The sequence below is a fragment of the Equus asinus genome, chromosome 3 (assembly GCF_041296235.1).
Source record: "Equus asinus isolate D_3611 breed Donkey chromosome 3, EquAss-T2T_v2, whole genome shotgun sequence".
Classification (NCBI taxonomy): Eukaryota; Metazoa; Chordata; class Mammalia; order Perissodactyla; family Equidae; genus Equus; species Equus asinus.
In genome coordinates this window covers 69108021-69132137 of record NC_091792.1, presented here as the reverse complement: position 1 = coordinate 69132137, position 24117 = coordinate 69108021, and the positions used below count along the sequence as shown (strand labels likewise).

The window sequence follows — 24117 nt, the reverse complement described above, 5'->3', positions numbered from 1 at the left end:
ATTTACACCTTGATATAATTGTCTCACCTTTTACCTGGATGGCTGCCTTTCTTTTCATGGGAAGATCAAGGCTTTCTGCGACTCAGGAGAACCTCAGGCCAGCAGGCTAGTCAGAAATAGGGCAGCCTCTGTGGCACCACCTAGTGCCAGCCCATGCGGAGAGAATGCTCACAAAAGGGGAACGCGCCCTCGGTAAATACTTGGGTTCTGGACAGTGGGGATACAGAAAGACAGAGCATTTTTCTTGCTTTCTTGAAGATAATAGTCCAGTGGCAGTGACTGAGCTGGCGTGAGTGAAATAATGCTACAGGCAGTGAGTGCTGAGAGCTAATGTGGGCACACAGGAGCCCAGTGAGTTCAGGGCAGGACCATCTGTGTGAAAAGATGACCAGGCGCAGGAGAGAAATGCCGAGGGAAGTGGGTGAGTGCAAGTGGAATGCTCAGTTTAGGGCCATTGCTGAAGGGGATACCAAGATAAGACTGGAAAGGGAGCTTTGAATGCCAGAAGAAATGGTTTGAACTTCACCTTGAGGCTCTGGGGACACTGAAAATTTTAAGCAGGGAAGTGACAGGTTGGGAGGGGTGGGTTGGAATAGTCTTGTGGTCAGCTCCCTCCTGTAATGAACCATGCTGGGCCGGTAGTGTTCTCAGGAGTGGAGGTGAACAGCTGGGGAGTAGGGACACTTGTGAAATGGGAGTGCCAGTGAGTTGGTGGCCTTTTGAAGGCCAAGGCCAGATGGGTTCAAGCTAAAATCTATCTCGTTAGTTGTGGCAGCCAGCTCTCCTCCCAGGGGCCCTAGAGTTTCCATTCTAGAGCTCGCTGAAGCCGCACGGTGAGCCGAGCCTGAGCTTGGCGGCGAGCTTCTTTGGAAGATGGAGTTATTGGCCAAACCAGTTGGTCAGCAGGGCCAGCTGGGAGCAGTCTTTGATCTCCACCCTGCCCTCAACCCCGGCCAGCCAGCTGCAAGCACCCAGACACGGTGGGGGAGGCCGCCCAATCATGCGATTGCAGGCTGTCCAGAGCACGGCCCTCTTTACTCTTTTCTGCATTTTGGGGAATAACTTCAGAAATGATGACAGATTTGAGTTAGAAGTGGCTGGAGACAGCATCTAACACAGCCCCCTTGAGTTGGAGATGAGAAGCGACTTTCCCAAAGTTACACAGCCAGGTGATTCCAAAGTGCCAGGAGCGACTTAAGCGCCTTAACTCTACTCCTCACAATTGTGAGACAGGCACTGTCAGCCTTGTCCTAGAGATGAAGAAACTGAGGGCAGAGAGGGTAGTGACTGGTCCAATGACGCCTCACTGGCAAGGGAAGGGCGCTGGGGATGGAACCTGGAGCCTGATTGCCGGGTGTCTGGCTTGCCTGGGGCTGCTCTGGCCCCTCCTTCACCATGAGGGAGGTCTCCAAGGCTCCGAGCCATCTCTAGTCTGGCAGGAGCTCCCCCAGGCTCTTGGCTTTGCCCTTCTTCCCACAAGACCTAGATCAGTGCTGAGCTTGTAGGAAATGCACTCCCTGAAGCTGGGAATTCCCCACGGAGGGGCATCGGGGCAGCGCTGGCCTCAGCTGGAGGGATGACTGCTGGGACTCAGGGTAGCTGCTCAGCCCTGAGGCGGGCAGCAAGGCGAGGCTGTGCTGCTCCTCCCATTCTTCAAGCATCACTCAAAGGGAGAGGAGTCTCCTCAGGTGGTAGGTAGGAGGTGGGTGAACAAGAGACTGCAGAGGGGACCATGCAAGGCCACAGAGCCTTTCTGGGTGGTGAAGGCCTAGCTCAGCTCTGGGCACAGGGCTGCCAGAGTCAGGGCAGCAGAAGGCAGATGGGAGGGAGGTGTGCCCCCCCCCCCCCCCACCATTTCCAGTCACCAAGGGCTCCAGCATAGCTGCATGCGGTGGGGGTGAACATGGCCTGGAAGGGAGTGTGCGTTGGGGTCTGTGTGGAGGGCGTTCTTTTGAGCCCACATAAAGCCTTGTGCTGAGACACTGCATTCCTGCTGGCTGGGCTTCCTGTTCCAGATGCATTCCTGCCCCAGAGTCACCACAGAGACTGCTTGGAATCTGGCCCCACATTCTCCAAATTCAGGGCGAGATCTGGTGAAGGTTCCCTCCCTTTACCTCCCCACCCTCTCACTTTGGAGGGAGGAAGCCACCTAACTGGCCAGCCCTCCTACCCCCCTGCCCAGGGAGGGCTGGGATGGCGTCTGGCAGGGCCTGGGGGGTGAGGTGCCACACATCCTGTTGGACTCGCATAGAGCGGCTCCTGCCAGGCCTAACATTCTGTCTCCCTCTCTGTATTTGGGAAAGAGGAATGGGGTGGGGGTGCTGTCCAGGAGCATAGGGCCGGGAGGGGGCAACCAAGAGGACTCACGATAAGCGAGAAAGGGACTGGCCTAAAAGTCAAGGTATTAAGTGATGGCAGGTAACTCAGGCACTTGGTCTTTCTTCCTGCCTGGGCCTGGCTGTATGCCTTGATTTCCCCATCTTATAAAGTTAGAAACTTGTGGGGTGGCCTGGTGCGGCAGCGGTTAAATGTGCACGTTCTGCTTCTGCAGCCCGGGGTTCACTGGTTCGGATCCCAGGTGCGGACATGGCACCACTTGGCACACCATGCTGTGGTAGGCGTCACACATATAAAGTAGAGGAAAATGGGCATGGATGTTAGCTCAGGGCCAGTCTTCCTCAGCAAAAAGAGGAGGATTGGCAGCAGTTAGCTCAGGGCTAATCTTCCTCAAAAAAAAAAAAAAAGTTAGAAACATTGTTTGTGGCTCTCTGATGAGGGCTCCTGCTAGGCTGGCTCAGGAAGGGGAGGAAGGAGCAAGGAGCAGACGGGGGGCGGGGCGGGGCGGGGGGCGATCAGACTGTCTTCTCCCTTCCAGTGAACAGCCACTTCCTCCCACTGGCTCCAGCCCCAACCTCCTCCCCGAAGGCTTAGGGGCAAGTCTGCACGTCCCCTTATCTGCTTCCAGGGGATTTGGGTCCTGCTGGCACTTTTTTCCCAGCCTGATGACCTTCCTCAGGAGGAGGAAGTTTCCTTAAAGGCCACCTGCCCGGCTGGTCATCAGACTATGTCACCTTCAGCAGCGGCCTGGGCTCCCAGCCCCCTTTTAGGGTGTGGGGGTAGAATTCCGTGGACCAAGAGGGTTGGCGTGGAGACAGGGAAGCAGGTACACTTCTTACACCTCCAGGCTGCTCCCCTGTCCCCCTGGCTCCCTCCTTCCCCAGCTTTAGGGTACCCGGGTGAGGAAGAAGAATGGGATGAGGAGAGGATTCAGATCAAGCCCCGGACACAAGGCCTTCTGCCGTTGCTGGGAAGGATTTCCTTGTGGGCAGGAATCCTTTTCCCCTTTTAACGCGCCGGTACTCGCCCCGAGGCGCGCAGGTGGGAGCGCCGGGACGCCCGAGCGCGGGCCCCCTCTGCCCACGGACGGCACGTGGGCTTCATTTCCTTCCGCGCTCCCGTGCAGGCCCCCGCCCCGCGCGCGGCTTCACTTCGGCGGCAGGAAGACAGAGCGGGCGTGGGAACCGGGGGCCGGCTGACCCGGCGCCTGGAGCCGCACGGCATAACCAGGCCGGGGCACGGTGCTGCCCGGGCCCCAAGGGCTGCGGACGGCGACCTTCATCCCCGCCCTGCCAGCGCGGGGGGCTGCCCAGCCCTCGCCTCGCTGCCCCTCCCGGCGCACCGCCTCCGCCCCGCCCCCGCCCCTGCCACCTGCGCCCCGCCCCGCCCCTTCCCCCGTCCCCGCCGCGGGGAGTGTCCGGGGGCCGCGCGCACGGGGTCTGGCCGCGCCCGCTCAGCCGCCCGCCCGACGGCTGAGTCCGGATCGCTCGGTCCGGCTGCCGTGGCCGCGGCTGGGACGCCGCGTCGGGGCCGGGAGCGGGGCCATGCTGAGCCGGCGGCGCGTCTTCGCCGTGGAGCCGCTTGGCGGCCGGGGTGAGTTGCCCACCCTCAGGCCGGCAGGGTCCTCCGGCCCTGGAGCCGACCTCGGCGCCTGGGCCCCTGTTTGCGCTCCCCGGCACACCCGGCACGCCTGCCCGAGGCGTCCTCCTCGCCCCCTCCCTTTGGAGGGCCGTCATTGTGCCTTGCACATTGAGGACCCTTTGGTCTTTGGCGTTAAACCAGCCACCACCTCCATCCTGCTTTCTCCGGGTCCACTTCCCTCTAATTCCTGATCTGGATGCTTCTCCGCCCGGCCTCTGCCACAGTTAGTAGCCGCGAAAAGCCCCCTCCATGGCGGCGGACCCCTTTCCGAAGGAGCCACGCAGGGGGCCTTCCTGGTCGACTCCCTTGCCCAGAGGGGCCTGGTTTGCATCCAGCGTTCCCGCGTGGCCCACTCTGAGACGTGGGCGGCCTTCCATCCTCTCTCCTCAGTTTTCGCATCAGTACAGTTGGGGCACCCAGAGCGCAGGGGGCCTGGCACAGAGGTGACGGCAGATGGGCGGTAGCTGCTTCTCCTACCCCATAGTTCCCTTTCTTCCGTTTAAGTTGTTTCTTTTCAATCTGCACAAAATCTTCCTTGTTTCTCACTTAAAAGATCAAAAGCTCCAATGGTTATAGCTGTTGTCTCTGTGTTACCCTCCCCCAGAAGCTCCGGAGAGACTTCATCTTGCATCCTGATGGCAGTTTGGACCCCAGGCTTCCTTCTTTGTGCCCCTCACCCTCTCCCTGAGGAGCAGCACAGTCACATTCCCCTTTGGGGAGCAGCCGAAGAGGCTGCAGCTCCCCACCTATGACTTGGAGGCCTCAGGCCCACCCCAGGAGTGGGAGTACAAGGGCTCCCTGGGGAAAGCCCTTACGCCCTCAGGAAGCCAGGCCGTTGAAGGAGCTGATGAATGTGACGGCAAGGCTTTGCCTACCACAGCCTATGTCATGGGTTTGTGATTGCTAACAATTACTGTTGTAAAGGGAACTCCATCCTAATGTGTCCGCCAGGGTTCCAGAGAGATCTGGGCAGGGCTGTGCCTGTCTGGTCTCCTCCCTTTACCTCTGGCCCAGGACACTCCTCCCTGGGGAATGCTGCCAGCTACCAGGAATGCTGGGGGCGTGGGGGCAGTCTGCCCAGCCTGATACTGACTCTCTTTGCAGATGGGGCTGGTGAGGACCTGGCACACGGTTGTGTAGTGCCCGGAGTCACCAGCACCTACAGACGGATCCCGGACGCTGCTCGAGGGTGCCCGTCAGACTCTTGGACCAGGGGTGGAGAGCTGAGAAGTCTCGGGAGGCAGATTCCTCTTCTCAAGCTGGCCTCCTGGGACTCAGGAATGGAGATGGTGGTTGGGGACAGCCCGTTGGCCCCCTCCCCAGGCCTTCCTCAGGACTCTCTGGCCCTTGAGCCCGTGGGGAGCCCGGAGCCCCTGGCTCTTGCTGCTCTCGTACCTCCTGCCCACCTGGGCCAGCTCTTAGCCAGCTGTAAGCTGGAGCAGGTGCTGGAGCGGTCCCGCCATCTCCGGACTTCCCCTGCCAGCTTGTCACAACACCACCGCTCCCCAAAGCCACCAGGCAAGCCTGGGTGTGAAATGCTCCTTTTTGGAGCAGGGGAACAGCAGGCCACTGAGGCAGAAGCTGGCCTAGGGGCAGGCCTGGAGGAAGCAGAGGTGGTGAGTTCTAAGTCACAGGCTGGTGAAGAGGGGGATGGAGGTGGCTCTTTTCCCCGGGGGTGGGGGGCTCCCCACTTGTTTTCCCTGGAGCGCTCTCTGGGTGGAACATTCCTTGTCCCTAATTGACGGGTCGTGTCACAGCTTCTTGCCTCACCCACTCCCAGCAGAGGTGGGCAGGGACAGGCCTGCCTGGCTAGGCATTGGGAGGCCAGCCGGGTGTGTGTTTCTCCTCTTCTTGCCTGTTTTGCCCCATCTGTTGGCCCTTTAGGGTGGGTATCTGGTTGAGTTCAGAAGTCTCCCCTACCTCACTGTGTCCCACAGGTGGGGGGCTCAGGGCCTGGAGCCTGGGCCTGCCTTCCAGGACAGGGTCTTCACTACCTGGAACACCTGTGCCAGGTGCTGGAGCAGATGGCCAGGCTCCAGCAGCTCCACTTGCAGCTGCAGACCCAGAGGCCCCTTGGGGTGAGTGAGCCATGGGCAGGCAGGCCAGTGGCAAGTGGGGTCAGGAGGGGAGGGCAGGTGAGTGGGGGAGGCAGAGGAGGGGTGTGACCCCTGAACCAGGGCTCCTTCAGCCCGGCCTCAGCCCTCTGGTCAGGCCCTGAGTGTGCATCTGTCCTGTGCGTAGGATCCTGAAGAGGAAGAATGGCCGGTCCTGACCTCGTCAGTGCCACCCTCTCGTGCCCCAGGCAATGATGCGAGCGGGCCATGGGAGCTGCTCAGCCAGACAGAGGATACAGGTGAGGGAGATTTGTGTCTCCCTCTGTGTCCTGCCTGCCCAGGGCCCCACAGGCAGACCTCTGAGCCCTGGGCTTGATGAGTGGCTTCCTGTTCCCGGCCCTGGGTCACCTGTTTCTCTTTCTGAAGGGGCAAAAACAGCTTCACCCCCTAAGGTAGGAGTGTCCAGCGTCAACCCTCCCAGGCTGTCAGAGGCCCCAGCAGAGCCAGCTCACTCCTTTTCATCCTCACAGGGACACAAGGTGGGTGATGGATATGTGTGGGGTGGGGGTGGGGGTGGTTGGGATGTGTAGATACACAGAAGCCCAGAAACTCTGAGGAAATGACAGGATTCCTGTTTGGAGCGGGTGATTTGGCCCGGCTGTGGTGACAGCTGTCTCCGGGAGCTTGGTTGGGGGTATATTGTGGGGAGGGGCACCGTGGTAACCCCCTACCCTCTGTTTAGCGGGATCTCTCCCACTGGAACAAGGTCAAGGTCCTGCTCAACCGGATCCACCGGAGGAGCCCTCGACACCCTGAGCCCCCTGCCTCTCCTGCTCGCCCTGCCCCCAGGTGAGTCCTGTGGCCCAGCCCAGGTTAGTGCAGAGGGCGGAGTCTGATGGCCAGGATGCTGATATTGGACTGCCAGTTGTCTTTGTCCCTGTGAAGTTTGAGAGACTTAGACAGTCTCAGAGAGGGTGCTGGAAGAAACAGAAGGTAGTTAAAGCAGTCCACTTATAGATGAGGAGGCTGGGGCTGGGCTGGGAAGGGAAGTTGTTTTCCTGAGGCCACATGGTGAGTCAATGGCAGAGCCAGGACCAGAGCATGAGAAATCTCTTCACACCAGCCCAGCAAGCTCTCACCCCTTGAAGCTGAAACTTAGGCCACCTCTCTGGGTTTGCTGAGAAAGCAAGATAGGAACACCGACAAAGGATTCCACAGTGAATGATGGGGGATCATACTGAAGAGTTTTCCAGGGAGTTAAAGTACCATGTTAATGAATATCCCAGGCTCCCTACGGCAGATGAGCAATGCTTCATCCACTCTGGGGCCGTTGCTACCTTTGTTTCCTCCTCCCAACCTGATGCCTCCTTTCCATTTCACAGGACTGAGTCGAGACACCTCCCTGCAAGGCCTCCTTGCCACCCGCTCCGGAAGACCTTTATGCCATCATTAGTTGTTAAGAAGCAGCGAGCAAAAAACCTGTCTGCCTGCTGAGACCTCCTGGCGCAGGGACGTGACCCTGGGTGGAGGGGTGTGCAGTGAAGTCTTGCCCTTTGCCCTATCGCTGCTTCTGGGCACTGGCAGGAAAAGCTGCCGACGTTCGCCCTTTTCTCTGAGGCAAGGGCTGAGTCTCTCCTTTGAGCAGCTTGGCAGAGGAGCCTGGTTCCCTGAGAGGCCCCAAGGTGCTGTAGCTCCTCGGCTCCTCCCTGGTTGCCAGAAATCCCTGGGCTTAGACAATATGGACCAACTTACTTATCAGGTGTCCATGGAGTGTGTTTGGTGTGGTGATCTGTCAGGGTCCAGCGTGTTGCAGATGTGTATTTATGCAAAATGATATATATCTCTCTGTGAGACTGTCAGTGTTGTGAACTGGCTGGATCTGTCTCTCCTGAATCATGCACTCAAAGGATTGGTCTTCTGGGTGAGGTAACTGCAGAAGGATGAAACTGACCTTCTTTCCTCAGTGGGCAGTTACTGATCTGGAGTCCTGCTTTCCCCCTCATAGCTGCATGGGCAGCCCCAGGACAGAGAAGGGCACTATCTTGGCTGCTTTTGCATGGACTCTTGCCCACGGAGCAAGAGCTCCTGAAGACTGCACTAAGAATGGAAGGGTCAGGGACAACATGGGAAAGAGCAGAGTAGCCTTCAAGGTTTGTTCTCAGCTGCTTGGCTCCACACTAGCCTTTACACATTGGAGCTGAAACCAGAGGTCCATACTAGCTTTTAGACCTTGACCAAATCCCTTGACTTTTCTGAGCCGTAGCTTCCCACTTAATCTCCCAAATGGTATAATGGTGCCTGCCCCACCTGCCTCACAGGCTTATGAAGATAAAATGAGATTAAATGTCACAAAGTGCTTTGTGAATGTTAAATGAATAGGAAACGAGAGGGTATGGATGTCGGAGGGAGGCTAGCTGGAGGGATGATGGGAAGGTCAGCAGATAAGAGGGGGCTGGGATTGCTAATCAGGACTAAAATGGCCGGTGATTAGCTTTGAGCAAGCCATTTCACTGAGGTCTCTTATCTGAGAATTAGGGCACTAACTGCTGACCTGCTTACCCCACAGCGTTGTTGTGAGGACTAAAGGAAATGTCTACTTGAATATTGTGGTGGGGTTTTTTATTTTTAAAAAAGATTTTATTTTTCCTTTTTCTCCCAAAGCCCCCGGGTACATAGTTGTATGTTCTTAGTTGTAGGTCCTTCTAGTTGTGGCATGTGGGATGCTGCCTCAGCATGGCCTGATGAGCGGTATCATGTCCATGCCCAGGATTCCAACCTGTGAAACCCTGGGCCGCCAAAGCGGAGCACATGAACTTAACCCGAACTTAACAACTCGGCCACAGGGTTGGCCGGTATTGTGGTGGTTTATCTTACTATAGCCTGTTAGGTTCCTAGCTCCTTGTTAATTGAGACAGGGGAGAAGTTCAGTCTCCTGCAGGTACCCAGAGGACGGGAGGTGTGTGTGGGAGTGCTGTCAATGGAAGGGCAAGATAGGGCTGAGGTCCTTGGCTTGAGTCAGACACAGGAATGTCTCTTGGAAATGGCTACTGTTCAGGCGTCCTCCTCCTCCAGTCAGGAGGGGCTGGTACTCTTGCTGCTGCAGTCTTGGGGTCTGTCAGGATGAGGCAAGGTGGGGGTGGTAGGTGCTCCCCTATGTTTGAGGTTCCAGGTCCAGCTGTCTTTGGAAATGGAACCAATTCTCTGAAGCCTACTTTCCTAATGGGACACTTAAGCGAGGACACGATCGAGGCGCGGCTTCCTAAACGCGCATCCGATCGGGGAAGGCGCACTTCCGTTCCCCAGTTGGAGTGGGATGGTTGGCCGGCGTGGGGGAAGGGAGAGGTCGGTGGAGAGGAGGGAGGGACCATATCCGGGAGAGTGGCAGCTTCCGACCAGTGGTCGCGCTTCCGGAGAGGCACTTCCGGTGGCGGCGGCAGCAGCGGCTGTGGTGGTTCCGGGTGTCTTTGTCCCCCCGGTGTCGCGGCCCTGGCCCGCAGGTTGGTTGGGGGACCCCCCTTCGCCCCTCTGCTCCTTCGCCCCTCCCCCGGCCGAGGGGCTGCGAGGGCCGGGCAGCGAAGATGCGCGGGGCGCGGAAGGGGCCGAGCCCCCCTCGGACTGCAAGTCCCGTCTCCCTGGCAACGGCCAGGGCCCTGGGGGCGGGCGAGAGGAGGAGGAACCGCGCGCCGCCGTCCTCCCGCGGTGGCCTCCGCGGCCCGGCCCGGCCCCGGCGCCCACGGCTGTCGCGCGGGAGCGGGGTGGGGGGGGCGGGCGCGCTGCCGGATTCGCGTTCGGCCGGGCCGCCGAGCTGCCTTCCCCCCCGCCCGTCCGGGAACAACGGGCCGGGCTTCCGGGGAGAGGGCCCACACCATCTCCTCTCCGGCACCAGCCTCCATTTTTCCGGGCCTGGCTTGGAGCATTTTGGCGGATGTATTCGAATGAATGAATGTCGCCGGGGCTCTTTCCAACCCCCAACTCTCCCCAACCATCCGGGGGTGGCGTGGCCTAGTGAGAGGAGCGCTAAGTTGTCCGGAGACGTGGGTGTGAGTCCTAGTTTTGGCCCCAACTGGTTATGTGGCCTCGGACAGGTCGCTTAATGTCTCCGAGCTTCAGTTTCCTTTTCTTTAAAATCGCATGACAGTATCGCCCACCGCTAGGTTATTGTGAAGGCAAACTGGGACAATGTAATTTCCTCATTTCCTGCGCATCTCCCTAGCGTCCATTCATTCTCGGTACCCACCTCCCCACTTTCTGTAAGATCCTTGGTTCATTTTTTGGGGTAGGTGGAAATTTTCCCTATGAGCTTGTTAACTTATTTCTTTTCTGATTAAAGGTTTTTCCCAAGACTCTGAAAGAGGACAGCATTCCCAATGTCCCAGTTTAAGCGCCAGCGGATCAACCCGCTTCCAGGGGGACGGAACTTCTCAGGTGATCACCTTGATCCCTACCTGGCCTCATACTCGGAAGTGTGTGCCTTGGAGTTAGTCTTTAAAAATGTGACTTCTGGGGTTTCCCTGGTGGAGTGCAATTTGCTGCTGATGTTTCTTAGGAAACTAGGAGATGACCCCCATAGTCGCCAGTGAAACCCTCTGCAGGGGTTGCTTGGAGCCACTTTGCCCTTTGGGTTTGCCATGTCCTCCAGCTGAGTCTAGTGTTTGAGAGATAGGTGCTGTTCCTGGAGATGGCTTCTCTGTCCCGTAGGCACAGCTTCAACATCTCTTCTGGGTCCTCCTCCTGGTTTGCTCACTCCTCCTGTGGCCACAGACCTGTCCCAGAATGCCAGGCACCTTCAGGTAGGTTGGGCGTTCTTTCTGGTTTCAGCACTCGCGACTGCCCCAGCGTGTGTGGAGGCCCGGTGCTTTGGTTCTTACACCACAGTGTTCATCCTTTCTCACACTCCCGTCCTGGGCCAGTCCTGGAGGTGACTAGACACCTTTGCCTGGGGAGTTCTAAGTTCTGGCTCTAGGGAAATCTTTAGGCTGTTTCTTGGAAATAAAGACAAACTGGAAGCCCTAGAACAAGATTGTGACCCAAGAATGAGCACCGTTTTCCCCTCCCCAGGGGTTGAGAATGTGCACTATATGCGTATGCTTGCCTCATGTGAATCTGGATGCAATACTCTGATGGAGCGGGGGTTACAGATGCTAATGGCAGAGTATGGACAAATGCTCCCTGTTACTTTTAAACTGCACTCTTCTCTTATAGGGTGGGGAGAAGCAGCGGGTCTTCACTGGCATTGTTACCAGCTTACACGATTACTTTGGGGTGGTGGATGAAGAGGTCTTTTTTCAGCTGAGGTACGCTTGAGCTGGTCCCCTTCTGGAAATAAATGCTTGTTGGATTCAGTTCTGTCACCATGCTGGTGGGGCTCCTCTGAAGCCATTGCTTTGCTATTTTTATGCAAGGTGTGAAAAATCTTAATGGGAAGGACCTCGGAGGGGCAGTCAGGGTGGCTTGGCCAGGGTTTCTCTCCTGACTGGGCCTCCTGGCTTGTGTGCTGGCAGTGTGGTGAAGGGCCGGCTGCCCCAGTTGGGTGAGAAGGTGCTGGTGAAGGCTGCGTACAACCCAGGCCAGGCAGTGCCCTGGAATGCTGTCAAGGTGCAGACGCTCTCCAACCAGGTATTCGTTGCTCCTTAGCATGTGCATCAGAAAGGGGAGGGAGGGATGCCCCTCCGCTGTGAAAGCTGGGCAAGAACTGTGCTTCTGTCGAGGGGGTGGGGCAGCATCTTTCCAAGGTAGTGAGCACATCAATCACGGGATGCCCTGAATTTCTTGGTTACTGTCCTGCAGCCCCTACTGAAATCCCCAGCACCTCCCCTTCTACATGTAGCAGCCCTGGGCCAGAAGCAAGGGATTCTGGGAGCTCAGCCCCAGTTGATCTTCCAGCCTCACCGGATTCCCCCTCTCTTTCCTCAGAAGCGTGAGTACCAGTGGCATGGATGTTGGGGTGTGGCTTTATGGGGTACGCTGGATGAATGGACTTGTAACCATCAGGTTGCTGCTCTCAGAACAACTGGGGACTTCTGTGCACTTGAAGGAAGGGACAGGGAAGTTGGACAGATATTTAGGGTTTTGAGTCACCAGCCATTTCTTTTCTGCAGCTCTGAGTCTCTTCCAAACGTCCCACACACTTCATCTGAGCCACCTGAACAGATTTCCTGCTCGGGGCCCTCACGGACGATTGGATCAGGGCCGAAGGTAAGAGGATGATCAAGCGGGAAAGATGTTTTATTTTATTTATTTGCCTCGAGGAGCAGTGTCCCTTTCTTTGCCATCTGTTGACATGAACATTCTCTTTCTGCAGCTAGATCCTAGGTCCTTTATTCTGAAATAGTCAGACTTATTGAGATAGATGTATGTACAAGCATTGGAAATTTATCTACTGGTTCAGCAAGCAGGAATTTGATGTAGTTCATCTTTTAAAATGTCATGTTGAATTTTCTTTTTCCCTGAGGAAGATTCACCCTGAGCTAACATCTGTGCCAGTCTTCCTCTATTCTGTACATTGGTTGCTGCCACAGCATGACTGACGAGTGGTGTCCACTCCCCAGGATCCAAACCCGAGAACCTGGGCTGCTGAAGCTGAGTGCACCAAACTTAACCACTAGGCCATGGAGCTGGCTCCATACTGAAGTTTTTTTAATAGATAATTTTCCCTTTTATTTCTAGTTCCTAAGATTGAGATACCAAGAATCATAACTATCAAGAAAATAGTAATTGTCCAAAAAAAGTAACTTTGCAGTGTATGTTTTAATTCCTCGTATAAAACAGGTTTCTTTATATCAGTACACATTCGTGTGGTGTTAGAGTGTCTGTCGCATTCTGCTAGGAGATCCAGGCCTGAGCCTTGGCTCTGTGGACAGCTCCTTAGCCCTATGTGAGCACACAGGTGAATCTGGGCCTCTGGGCACCCGAGTCCGTCTATCATCTGTGAACGTCAGGGCCTGCTGGGAGCGTGCTGCCTGTTCTCCCTGACTCGTGTGTTCCTTATCCTGCCTTTCTCTCTGAAGGTTTTTGCTTATGTCCCTCGGAATTAAGCTCCAGGCTAGTTTGCTTAAGGCTTATTCTAGTTCTGTCTGTCGGTATTCATTTTAACTTTTTATTATGGAAAATTTCACGTACAAGCAGAGTAAACAGAAAAGGATGCTGAACTCTCATATAGCTGTCACCCAGCTTCAACAAGTACCAACATCTGCCATTCTTTTTCATTTATCCTTCCATCTACTCTCTGCTTTGTACTTGATTTTTTTAAGGTAAAAATTTTTTTAAGATAAAATTTGTACAGGTTGAAATACAAAAATCTTGACAATTTTGACAGATGGACGGTCCCATGTAATCCTTGTTCCTATTAAGATATAGAACATTTTCATCACTCCAGCAAGTTCTCTCATGTTGTAGTTCTCTTGAAATGAGAACTGTCCTGAGAAGGAAACAACCCCCTATCCCAGATGCCAGTAGGTTATTCCATCGTCAGGGCTGAAGGTGTGGTCCATGCGCACACTTAAAAGGAGGGTGAAGTAACTCAGAGGAAAAGTTGAGGCCACGTGATGTAGCCAGGCTCTGTGCTGCAACTAGTGTTTGTTGCGTCGGGATAGGTCGCTGTGAATTCTAACTACGGGGACGCTTTGATTGTCTAGGATTGTTTTCCACAGTGTCTCCACTACTTGAAACACCTGGTCCCAATCTCAGTTTACTGGCATATATTTTGCATACAACCACACCTCTTGTCATGTGCATCTTCCTGGTCTTCAGTTTCCAAGGACTTTCCACCTTTCACATTCTGTGAGTTTATTGAAGGTTTCATTACAAAATCACAGCAAGTGTTCTCCGGGATAATGTCGCGTGGGTGGAAATCAATGGCTGCTGTTGACTTTCTGCTTTAGGTTCAAATTCAGCCTTTCTGTGCAGTCAGTTGCTTTTGATTGTCCTGGACATGCCGAGTCCAGTGTTATATTCCTTTGACCATAATGCTTCAGTGTCATGGCTTCCAGAGAAAGGAGCCATTACCTTTGGCAGGGAGATATCACTATTAGGCAATAGAGAAAATTTGCAGAGTAGGAAAGGCGGCAGTAAGAATTAGATCACTCTGAGGAAACAACAATTTATAAAGGAGTCAGCCACATTAGCATTTTGGCTGGAAGCCAAGTTTTATTTTGAATTTCAGGCTTTGGGATGCAGGAAACAATGTCTCCATTGGACTGCTGAGGCTGAACTACTGAGGTTTTAAGATGGGTATATCCAGGTGGATATACATCTCAGTATCCTGCTGAGGTTACTGAGATTTCTTCCACTGGTACTGCCTTATAACCTATTCCTGACAATTCACAATAGCGAGAGAAAACTGGCCGTTGAATTCACAGGATTCAGTGGAATGTCCAGTTTAACTAGAAGTTGACAGCATTTACTGAAGAGTTCACTTCAGTCATGGGTGAGCTGAAGAGAGTTGTCAAAATGACTGGAACAGTTCTTCTGTTAGAAACATGGAAGGGTTGACATCCATAAAGGCAGGATTAGAAGGCGGCTATTGGATGGAGATGCCTGGGGAAATTAACCAAGCAGATAGAAGAGAAAAGAAGAAAAACTTTGGGTTAAATATAATCAACTTAGTTACGCAGGGGTGTAATGACTAGGGAAACCAGCCAGGCAGGGCTGAAGGGAAAGAGCAGGGACTGTCTGGTAAATGTCAATTCAGTTACCTCGCATGAAGAAGTGACAGTGGATTTTATTTGTCTCATGAGACAAAGGAGGGTTTTCCCCTATCAATCTGGCATTTTATAATGGGTTAAAGGTTTTTTTCTCTTCTATTTTTATTTTATTGAACCCATAACATATTGATACTATAATAAGTAATTTATTACAAAAATGTATAAAGTAGTACATGCTGTTATATAAAGTTTAAATGCTGTAAAGATGTATTGTTCCCTTTCCCTTTAAGGTAAGCTTTCTTAAAGACTTTTCTAAAATAATCGTGAAAAGGAAAATTACTGCTGCTTTTTTCCTGTGTTCTTTTCTAGTCTTTGTGTATGTGCATACTTTTTATAATTTTAATCTTAAGAATTCAAATTATTTTTATGCATTCTTATTAAACATTTTTTTCCATATTGTAAGGTAATCCTCTTGTTTTAATGGTTGTATGAGGCCTGTATTTATTTACTATAAAAATTCAGGTATTGCTGGATATGAATGTGGTTTTCTTACTTTCAGCTTGAATTTTTTTCTACTATATATAATCTTTTTTCTTCTTTTCAATTAACTTCCTTGGGATATATTTTTTAAAATGGAATTATTGGATCAAAGGGTTTGAGTATTTTTATGACTTCCATGTGTACTGCCAGAGGTTTATTACAAGAACTATCTCGTTTTTTTTTTTTCATTGGCACCTGAGCTAACAACTGTTGCCAATCTGTTTTTTTTTTTCTGCTTTTTCTCCCCAAATACCCCTAGTACATAGTTGTATATATTTTAGTTGTGGGTCCTTCTAGCTGTGGCACATGGGATGCCGCCTCAAAGTGGCCTGATGAGTGGTGCCATGTCGGCGCCCAGGATCCGAACCAGCGAAACCCTGGGCCACCGTAGCGGAGCACGAGAACTTAACCACGCGGCCACGGGGCCGGCCCCGAACTATCTCTTTTAATAAAACTTATTTTATAGAACCTTTAGCATGGTGCCATAATGTCTTTTGTTAAAACAAATCAGTTAAGTTTTTCTCGTTTCAAAAAAATTACGTTAACTATAATTTATAAAGTTCAGGAAAATATAAAAAAGAATTATAAGCTTTATCAGTCAGAGGTATCTGCTATTTTTTTTTTTCTCTTCAGCTTTTAAGGTGTTGCACAGTTGAGGAACTACTCTATATATAGTGTGGCATACTATTCTTTTTGCTTAATGTGAGTGATTTTCTATGTTATTAGAAGCAGTTTTTAATACCTTTATAATTGGTACATGACTATTAGCATGGCTTCTTTATCCATTTCCTTAACGTTGGGGATTCAGATTGTTTCTTTTTAGGCCAGTATGTATTGAATCTGTATGTAAGTGTGGTTTCTTCCTTCTGGCGATGGATCACCCTCCAGTGATGACTATGACTCCAAGAAACGCAAACAGCGGGCTGGTGGAGAGCCTTGGGGTGCTAAGAAACCAAGGCATGACCTGCCTCCTTACCGAGTCCATCTCACTCCCTATACTGTGGACAGGTGAGTGGTGGGGCTGGGGGGTGGTGAGACTCGAAGCTGCTAACAGTTCCTTGTGTAAATGAGACAAAGTCTGTGTGAGAATAAGTGTGTGTGTGTGTTCTTATGACCTTTTTTTTTTTCAATGTGACAAGTTTTTTATTTCAAAATCTCAAATTTTGACCAGCATAGTGTCATTGACACAGGTGCCCTGATGGAACTTTATGATTTGCTCACCAGAAATTATTATGCTGGGTATAATTAAGGCGAACCAGTCAAAATCCAGCTACCCAACAGCAGTTATAATTCAGGTAGAAATTATAGATCATAAGAACCCTGGAACTGTTTTTCCAGGGAATCTCTGAATTATTATTTTTTGCAGGGAAAGGTTTGCCCTGAGCTAACATCTGTTGCCAATCTTCCTCTCTTTTTTTCCTCCCCAAAGTCCCAGTTCATAGTTGTATATTCTAGTTGTAGGTCCTTCTAGTTCTTCTTGTGAGCTACTGCCACAGCATGGCTACTGCCAGATGAGTGGTGTGGTTTTGCGCCCGGCAACTGAACCAGGGCTGTGGAGGCAGAGCGTGCCATACTTTAACCACCAGGCCATCAGGGCTAGCTCTCTGAATTATCTTTTAAGTGCTCCAGCAGGTCTGAGGACACTAGCCTGCAAGCTTACTTCTCACTCTCAGAAACTGATGGACTAAGAGGTAAGATGAGTGATTCCAGGTTCCATCTAGCACTGGAGAGGGAGGGCTCCAGCTGCTGTGTATAGGAGACAGGCCCCAAAAGCAGAGTCCACCCAAGCCTGAGCTGAGGTCAGGGGCAGCCTCCTGGCACCTCCACATTCAAGATGGAAGAGAAGGAGGGCTGCCACTGCTCTTCCCCGTGTCACTGGTTCCCCTCCCTGGGCCCAGGTAGGGCCTCTTGTTCAGTGATGACCCGACTGCCTCCTAAGGTTGATCTCACAATACATTGGTGCCCACAGCATGTAGAGGGCTGGATGTAGAGCCGGCTCACATTGAGTCGGAGCTGGGCTGCTGGCCATGAGCTGCGCGCACAACTGCATTTATTTACGGCAAGGAAGCCGTGCTACATGCTGCTTGCTACTTTGCTTTTTCACTTAATATATCTTAGAATTTGTTCCATGTTAACGTTTGTGTGATGGAACTCATTCTTTTAAGCAACTACATAGTATTCCACAGAATGGATGGACTGTAACTTAATTAGTTCTTTACTTTCAGTCTTTAATTATCCTAAATATTGTTGTAACAAACATCTTTCTACATACATCTCTGTGGACAGGTGCAAGCATTGTCTTGAGATCAGTTCTTAGAAATGGAGTAGCTGGCTTAAACCTTGATAGATCTTGCCAGTTCTCTCAGGAGCTGTATCGGTTTGCATTCCCATCAGAGGGCAAGAAGTACTTGTTTCCCCTGCCTTTGCCAACACTGTCTTATGAGCCTTTTTGATCTTCATTCGTCTGATAGGTGAAAAGTGATACTCTGATTTGCATTTCTTTAATTTTAAGTGAGATTGAGCATGTTTTCATACGTCTCATTTCTTTTTCTAAGTACCTGTTGATGTCTCTTTTCTCAGTTTTCTCTTAGACTTGTGACCTTTCTCTTACTGGTTTGTGGGTTCCTTTCCTATTAAGACAGTGACCCTTTTCTCTGTCATATATTGCAAATGTTTCCCTTTTTTTCCTTCCCCAGTTTGACTTTATTTTGCCTTTAGAGGTTGTAACATCTTAGTGGTCAAATCTCATCCATCTTTTCCTTTTCCAGAGATGTCTGACTTAGAAAGTTCTTCTTTCCCAGATTATAAAATAATTTGCCTTTTTCCCCCAAGTTTTTTACTGTACCATTTTTAAAATAATTTAGTCTTTGCTCAATCTGGATTCCCTTGCTTTCTTCCTACAGCCCCACCTGTGACTTCTTAGAACTCCAGCGCCGTTACCGCAGCCTCCTGGTTCCCTCAGATTTTCTGACTGTGCACCTGAGCTGGCTGTCAGCCTTCCCTCTGAGCCAGCCCTTTTCCCTCCATCATCCAAGCCGTATCCAGGTATCTTCTGAGAAGGAGTCAGCTCCAGACACCGGGGCTGAGCCGATCCCTGCAGACAGTGACCCTGCATACAGTTCCAAGGTGAGTTGACTGGGGTCCTGCTGCTTTATCCCATTGTTAACAGGAAGTGAAAAAGCTCTTGAGCGTCTCCTTCATGCTGCCCCTGCACAGGTACTGCTGCTCTCCTCCCCGGGACTGGAGGAATTGTATCGCTGTTGCATGCTCTTTGTGGATGACATGGCTGAGCCAAGGGAAACGCCAGAACATCCTTTGAAGCAGATTAAGGTAAGAGTTGGAGTCCAGGAGGCAAGGTGCATTCATTGATGACATCCAGTCCCTGTCAGGTTTTCAGTAGCTCAGCTCCTATTCGTGAACTCACAGAAACAAGGAATTTCAGAGCTGGAATACCACTCATTTTACCAGGACAGTGTGGCTTAGAGATCTTATTACTTGGCGGAAAGAGTTACATAGCTGGTTCATATTTGTGGGTAGAGAAACCCCCTTCCCCGTGTAGAGCACTCCTCACCACATCCTGTTGCTCTCATTCCCCAGGGTAGTGGGAGACCCAGGTAATTGGTTTTTCCTTTCTTATCCCTGATCTCTTTTTGTAGTTTTTACTGGGTCGGAAAGAAGAGGAGGCAGTGCTGGTTGGGGGTGAGTGGTCTCCTTCCCTGGATGGCCTCGACCCCAAGGGCGACCCACAGGTGCTAGTCCGCACTGCCATCCGCTGTGCGCAAGCCCAGACTGGCATCGACTTAAGCGCCTGCACAAAGTGGTGAGTGGCTGCCCTGAGCTCCTGTCTGTGGCCAGCCCACTGAGTTGATGAGACCGTTCAGGAGGCCAAGCTTTTGTGCCTTTCTGACCTGTTCTCTTTTGTTCCCGAGTGCCAGCGCATCCTCCCTCCAGCCCTCACAAATGGTTGCCTTGGTCATGAGCATGACTAGGGATGCATATGTGTGTTGAAGGCCAGCTGACCCTGCAAGGCCTGTCAGATGTGACGACACCCCGCCTGCCCCCCACCCCCACCCCCCGCAGCCGTTCAGTGTTCTTTCCTGTTGCCTTAGCGCCTTGGATAGTAATTGTCTGCTTACTTGTATCTGCGCATTGACTAACCATTTCTTGAGGACTTGGTCTATATCTTTTATTTTCGTACTTTCAAAGCTTGGCATGTAGTATGTGCTCATTAAATGTTGATTAGAAACTGAAGCACTTGCTTGCGAATGTCATGGGTCAGTACTTCGTTTTTTTCCTTCTGTGAGCAGGTGGCGCTTTGCTGAGTTTCAGTACCTACAGCCGGGACCCCCAAGGCGGCTCCAGACTGTGGTGGTGTACCTGCCAGATGTCGGGACCATCATGCCTACTTTGGAAGAATGGGAGGCTGTGTGTCAGCAGAAAGCTGCAGAGGCAGCACCCCCACCCCAGGAGGTGCCAGTGGTAAGGCTGCACCTTACGAGCAAGTGGGGCAGGTAGGTGCCCTGACCCCTGGACCCAGGTGGTGATAGCTCTTGGCTTTTGTCACAGGAAACAGAGTCTACAGAACAGGTGGCTGATGCATCGGAGCAAGCAGCAGACACCTCTAAACAGAATGCAGAGAATCCAGAGGTCACTGCACAGCAGGAAATGGACACCGATCTCCCAGAGGCCCCTCCACCCCCTCTGGAACCTGCTGTTGTGGCACACGCTGGCTGTGTAAACCTGTCCCTCCATGGTATTGTGGAAGACCGGAGGCCAAAAGAAAGGATCTCTTTTGAGGTGGGTGGAGGAGTCTGGGGGTGGCAGAGCTTGGAACGCTCCCTTCTCCTCATGTTCATGGACCCCTGCCGCCTCTTCCACCAGGTGATGGTGTTGGCCGAGCTGTTTCTGGAGATGTTGCAGAGGGATTTTGGCTATAGGATTTATAAGATGCTGCTGAGCCTTCCTGAAAAGGTTGTGGCCCCACCTGAACCTGAGAAGGAGGAGGCAGCCAAGGAAGAAGAGGTGGTTAAGGAGGAGGCGGCCAAGGAGTCCAAGGATGAGGTACAGAGTGAGGGCACAGCTGCCGAGGCAGACGCCCCGCCGGTGAGTACGTCTGCCCCTGCGTGGCACTTGGGGCTACACGTAGTAAGGCTGACCAGGACTCGCGTGCCGTGTGGCACCTGGCGCTGCTCTGGGCACTTGATGGGTCTTCTCTCCTACTCCCCTCAACTCATGTGCCTTGTGACCCTGGTGTGTACTCAGGTGCAAGTGGCCATCCAGCTAGTAAGAGGGGCGCCTAGGATAAGGGCAGTGGGCCTGGAAGAGGGAAAGGAAATGTGGTTGACACACCATGGCAGCACAGAAATCTGTTAATCAACACCATGGCAGCACAGAAATCTGTTAATCAGAATGCTTTGAGGAGTATAGGTGTTTCGATTACCTCATGGTTAACTAGAACACTGCCTTTCCTTAACCCTTTCAAAAGCACAAGGGTCTACTTCTTGCCTAAGTACTACCAAGTAAACATAATGTCTTATGGGATTGAGATAGACTCCTAAGGAAAATCCCAGGTGTCTGGAAATCGCCCTGGTCTGCTCTGAACCCCATGTAATGAAATGTGTTGAATACGACGCTGTATTTGAAGCCCTTCACACAGTGCCTGAACATGGTTGATACTCACGTTAGCCATTATTATTTTTAGTAATTAGAGGTGACAGATCTTCTCATTGTCTTGGTCTGCTTCTCCTAGAAGGAAGATGGGCTTTTGCCCAAACCCCCATCTTCTGGGGGAGAGGAAGAGGAGAAGCCCCGGGGTGAGGCGTCTGAGGACCTCTGTGAGATGGCCCTCGACCCAGAACTGCTGCTTCTGAGGGACGATGGAGAGGAGGAGTTCGGTATGTGCAGCATGAGAGGGAAGCCTGCAGGCGCCTGGTGCCGGCTTCCTGCCTCTCTGGCTGTAGTGCTCTCCTGTGTTAGCACTCTGGAGCCAGTTTGGGCCTGTGTGGTCCTGGCTCCAAGCTTATCTCAGGCTTTCTGTAGCAGGAGCCAAGCTAGAGGATTCTGAGGTCCGGTCGGTTGCCTCGAACCAGTCAGAGATGGAGTTCTCTTCCCTCCAGGACATGGTGAGACCTCCTTTCTGCCCCTCTGGGCCTCAGTGGCAGTGCAGCTTACAGGGCCTCTGACTCACTCCTGGGAGAGGGATGCTTTTGCCAAACCATTTCTGGCATCTTAAAGACGAAACGTGGTTCTTGACTCATGGAATGGCACTTTCATAGGATCCAGAAAACGTCATTATCTCTGTCAGGGTGAACCTGAGTGAGATATCTCACCTAGGGACACACTGGGTTCCACTGTGTGTGACAGCCCCTGGTGAAAAGTGCTCCAAATAGGCCTTTGGTTACAGGTTCAGGGACCCCTTTGGTTCAGGGCCATGTCTCCAACTGGAAGGTGTGCCTGGGTGTAACTGTGTCAGCTAAACTGCTCGATTTTAAAGGGCTATTTGGGTGGTTTAGCCATTGAGAGAGCTATCTGTAAATCCTGTTCATCCTTGTTTCTCTTGCAGCCCAAGGAGCTGGATCCCTCTGCTGTGCTCCCTTTGGACTGTCTTCTTGCTTTTGTCTTCTTTGATGCCAACTGGTGTGGCTACCTGCACCGGCGAGACTTGGAGAGGATCCTGCTTACCCTTGGGCTCCGGCTCAGTGCAGAGCAGGTGCCTTCTCTTACGCCCCCCTCAGTCCTTTCTGAGATTGCCTCTCCTGACATCCGTGTGCATAAGCACGCACGTAACTCCTGTGTGCGACTTAACATGCTGTGATTCTGTGTTCTTGCATGCCATGGGGGCAAGGTCTTGCGTCGTCTCAACAGTGAGTATCTTGGTTGTGTGTTTTCTATAGGCCAAACAGCTGGTCAGCAGGGTGGTGACCCAGAACATTTGCCAGTACCGGAGCCTTCAGTACAGTCGCCAGGAGGGCACAGATGGTGGGCTCCCTGAGGAGGTGCTCTTTGGTGTGTACTGGTGCTCTGCAGCCTTCCATGGATGACAGGCAGGGCAGGCTGCTTTCTTCTCCTGAGACCCTTACATCTTCGTGGCTCCTTCTAGGAAACCTGGATCTGCTACCTCCTTCTGGGAAAAGCACAAAGCCGGGTGTTGCCCCTATGGAGCACAAAGGCCTGGTGGCCCACAATGGCAGCCTGATCCATGTGGGGAACCTCTTACAGCGTGCAGAGCAGCAGGACAGTGGGCGGCTCTACCTGGAGAACAAGATTCACACACTGGAACTGAAGCTGGGTGAGTGGCCTGAAGCCGCAGGGACCTGTCACAGGTGGGACGTGCAGACGTGTATACATGGAGACTAAGGGGGAGACCCTGCTCCTTAGGCTTCAGGCCTCTTGCCCTGTGCTCCAATCCTTAACTTAGCAGCAGTCTTTTTGGTATTTCCTCCCACTAGAGGAGAGCCATAACCGCTTCTCAGCCACTGAAGTAACAAATAAGACACTGGCAGCAGAAATGCAGGAGCTGCGAACCCGGCTGGCTGAGGCTGAGGAGACAGCCCGGACAGCTGAGCGACAGAAGAATCAGCTTCAGCGGCTGCTCCAGGACTTCCGAAGGCGCCTGACTCCACTGCAGCTCGAGATGCAGCGAATGGTTGAAAAGGTGAGCCCTTTGGAGAGAGCCGGCTGTCGTGCTGGGAGGCTTGGATGGGACGGCAGCCAGCACCGCAGCCCCTTCCGCCCGTACCCAGCTTCACCTCGTCTTCTCCTCTGTCTGCTAGTTTCTTATGGAAGATCAGTCAGCAGCTTGCAACCTGGAATCTCCCAGGAGGAAGTGGTTAGTAGTGCTCAGATCTCGGTCCTTCCTCCTTGAGTCCTAACTCTCGTTACATCTGTTTCAAACAGGCCGACAGCTGGGTAGAGAAAGAGGAGCCAGCACCTAGCAATTGAGGGGCCTGGTGCAGGAGCTGCCATCCTGTGAAGTCAGCGATGGAGCCTGCTGAAGTTAGAGCCCTTTTGGTTCCAGAAGGAAGCTGGAGCAGGACCTGGGGGCCATAGGCAGGGGGTGGCTGACCCCTGTGCTCAGCCTCTGTAGAGAAGCTCAGGCCGTCAGGGTGGGGGTCTGTCTGTGCTGTGTGGGACAGATGAGTGAGGAACCACGGTTCCACTTACAACTAAAACCAACATCTTCTGCACCCCTCATTTTGCCCTCTACCTTGGGATCTCTCCTGGGGCCCTTTAGTCTTGTGCTGACTTTCTCCTGTCCTCTTCCAGTTTAGAATAAGACAGGGGAGGAAAAGGCTTTTCGAGTATGTCATAAGGTCTGATGCCAATAAACTGAAGAAACAGACACGGAATCTGGCCGGGGGTAAGAGCCCCTTCCTCTGGATGGCACACATCCTGCTAGGCTACAGGAGCAGGCTCTTGGGGAAGGGCTCCCTTGGCCGTCGCAGGATGAAGGCCATGCTAGTGAGCTCTCAGTGTTGGGCTGTGGTTGCCAGTGAGCACTGTTCCAGCCACCCAGACTTGCTAGAAGAAACCAGCACCTTTCCCCTGGCTCCCTGTGTTCAGAATGTGGTATCGGCTCTGGCCCAGCCTTTTTCCCTGTTCCCCATAAATCTCGCCTCTTTCCATAACCCATGGTTTCAGTTTGACTTTGTATATAAAGTTGTTTTTTTTTTTGGCTTTTTGTTTTTTAAATAAACCAAAGTCAAAAACAAACCAAGTGTCCTCCATAGCGCTTCCCTTCCTCCTCTTTGAGGTCTGCCCATGCGCTCCTCGCCCAGCCTCTGCTGGATCGCCCAGCCTCTGCTGGATCGGAGGTGTAGTCACCTCCCGAAGGCGGGGCGGGCAGCAGCAAGAGCCAGTCCCTTGCACTCGGGGCTCTGCCACCTGCTGGTAAGGAGAGAGAA

General features: G+C 52.6%; 3 protein-coding genes across 11 annotated transcripts in view; 2 read left to right on the top strand and 1 right to left on the bottom strand.

Annotated features, from left to right (window-relative positions):
- The first annotated feature begins 25 nt into the window (after positions 1 to 25).
- Positions 26 to 8631, top strand: C3H8orf58 (chromosome 3 C8orf58 homolog). Of its 6 annotated transcripts, XM_044766821.2 has the most exons (8): positions 3735 to 3930; positions 4583 to 4870; positions 5083 to 5594; positions 5916 to 6056; positions 6220 to 6331; positions 6459 to 6571; positions 6775 to 6881; positions 7415 to 8631. In XM_044766821.2, exons 2-8 carry the CDS (start codon positions 4867 to 4869, stop codon positions 7524 to 7526), a joined length of 1101 nt encoding a protein of 366 aa, XP_044622756.1. In that variant the 5' UTR covers positions 3735 to 3930; positions 4583 to 4866; the 3' UTR covers positions 7527 to 8631. The 6 variants fall into 6 exon arrangements, with proteins under 6 accessions (XP_044622755.1, XP_014722620.1, XP_044622756.1 ...); XM_044766820.2 differs by lacking the exons at positions 3735 to 3930; positions 4583 to 4870 and adding an exon at positions 26 to 192; XM_014867134.3 differs by lacking the exon at positions 4583 to 4870 and having other exon boundaries at positions 3582 to 3930.
- CCAR2 (cell cycle and apoptosis regulator 2) lies at positions 7690 to 23926 on the top strand. Of its 4 annotated transcripts, none has more exons than XM_070505203.1 (21): positions 7690 to 7714; positions 10363 to 10457; positions 10731 to 10822; positions 11235 to 11326; positions 11534 to 11648; positions 11820 to 11949; positions 12131 to 12227; positions 16103 to 16222; positions 18118 to 18340; positions 18431 to 18544; positions 18871 to 19034; positions 19522 to 19693; positions 19781 to 20011; positions 20096 to 20317; positions 20964 to 21108; positions 21254 to 21336; positions 21777 to 21923; positions 22108 to 22219; positions 22314 to 22502; positions 22663 to 22868; positions 23111 to 23926. In XM_070505203.1, exons 2-21 carry the CDS (start codon positions 10400 to 10402, stop codon positions 23153 to 23155), a joined length of 2757 nt encoding a protein of 918 aa, XP_070361304.1. In that variant the 5' UTR covers positions 7690 to 7714; positions 10363 to 10399; the 3' UTR covers positions 23156 to 23926. The 4 variants fall into 4 exon arrangements, with proteins under 4 accessions (XP_070361304.1, XP_014722612.1, XP_014722614.1 ...); XM_014867126.3 differs by lacking the exon at positions 7690 to 7714 and adding an exon at positions 9316 to 9529; XM_014867128.3 differs by lacking the exon at positions 7690 to 7714 and adding an exon at positions 9391 to 9529 and having other exon boundaries at positions 21257 to 21336.
- The window catches only part of BIN3 (bridging integrator 3), a 56662-nt gene continuing 46696 nt past the window's right edge, over positions 14152 to 24117 (bottom strand). The window contains exon 9 of the mRNA XM_014867138.3: positions 14152 to 14567. Within this exon, the coding sequence (XP_014722624.1) occupies positions 14502 to 14567 (66 nt within the window). The 3' untranslated portion in view covers positions 14152 to 14501. The remainder of the gene's footprint in view (positions 14568 to 24117) is intronic.

Excerpts from the sequence above, each read along its gene's own strand:
- C3H8orf58 (XM_014867133.3), top strand. The coding sequence starts at position 4,917 with ATGTGTCCGCCAGGGTTCCAGAGAGATCTGGGCAGGGCTGTGCCTGTC. Across the intron at positions 5,595-5,915 it reads GCCTGGAGGAAGCAGAGGTG|GTGGGGGGCTCAGGGCCTGG; the intron begins GTGAGTTCTAAG and ends TGTGTCCCACAG. Across the intron at positions 6,332-6,458 it reads CAGCCAGACAGAGGATACAG|GGGCAAAAACAGCTTCACCC; the intron begins GTGAGGGAGATT and ends CTCTTTCTGAAG.
- CCAR2 (XM_070505203.1), top strand. The coding sequence starts at position 10,400 with ATGTCCCAGTTTAAGCGCCAGCGGATCAACCCGCTTCCAGGGGGACGG. Across the intron at positions 12,228-16,102 it reads CGATTGGATCAGGGCCGAAG|TGATGACTATGACTCCAAGA; the intron begins GTAAGAGGATGA and ends ATCACCCTCCAG. Across the intron at positions 22,503-22,662 it reads CACACTGGAACTGAAGCTGG|AGGAGAGCCATAACCGCTTC; the intron begins GTGAGTGGCCTG and ends TCCTCCCACTAG.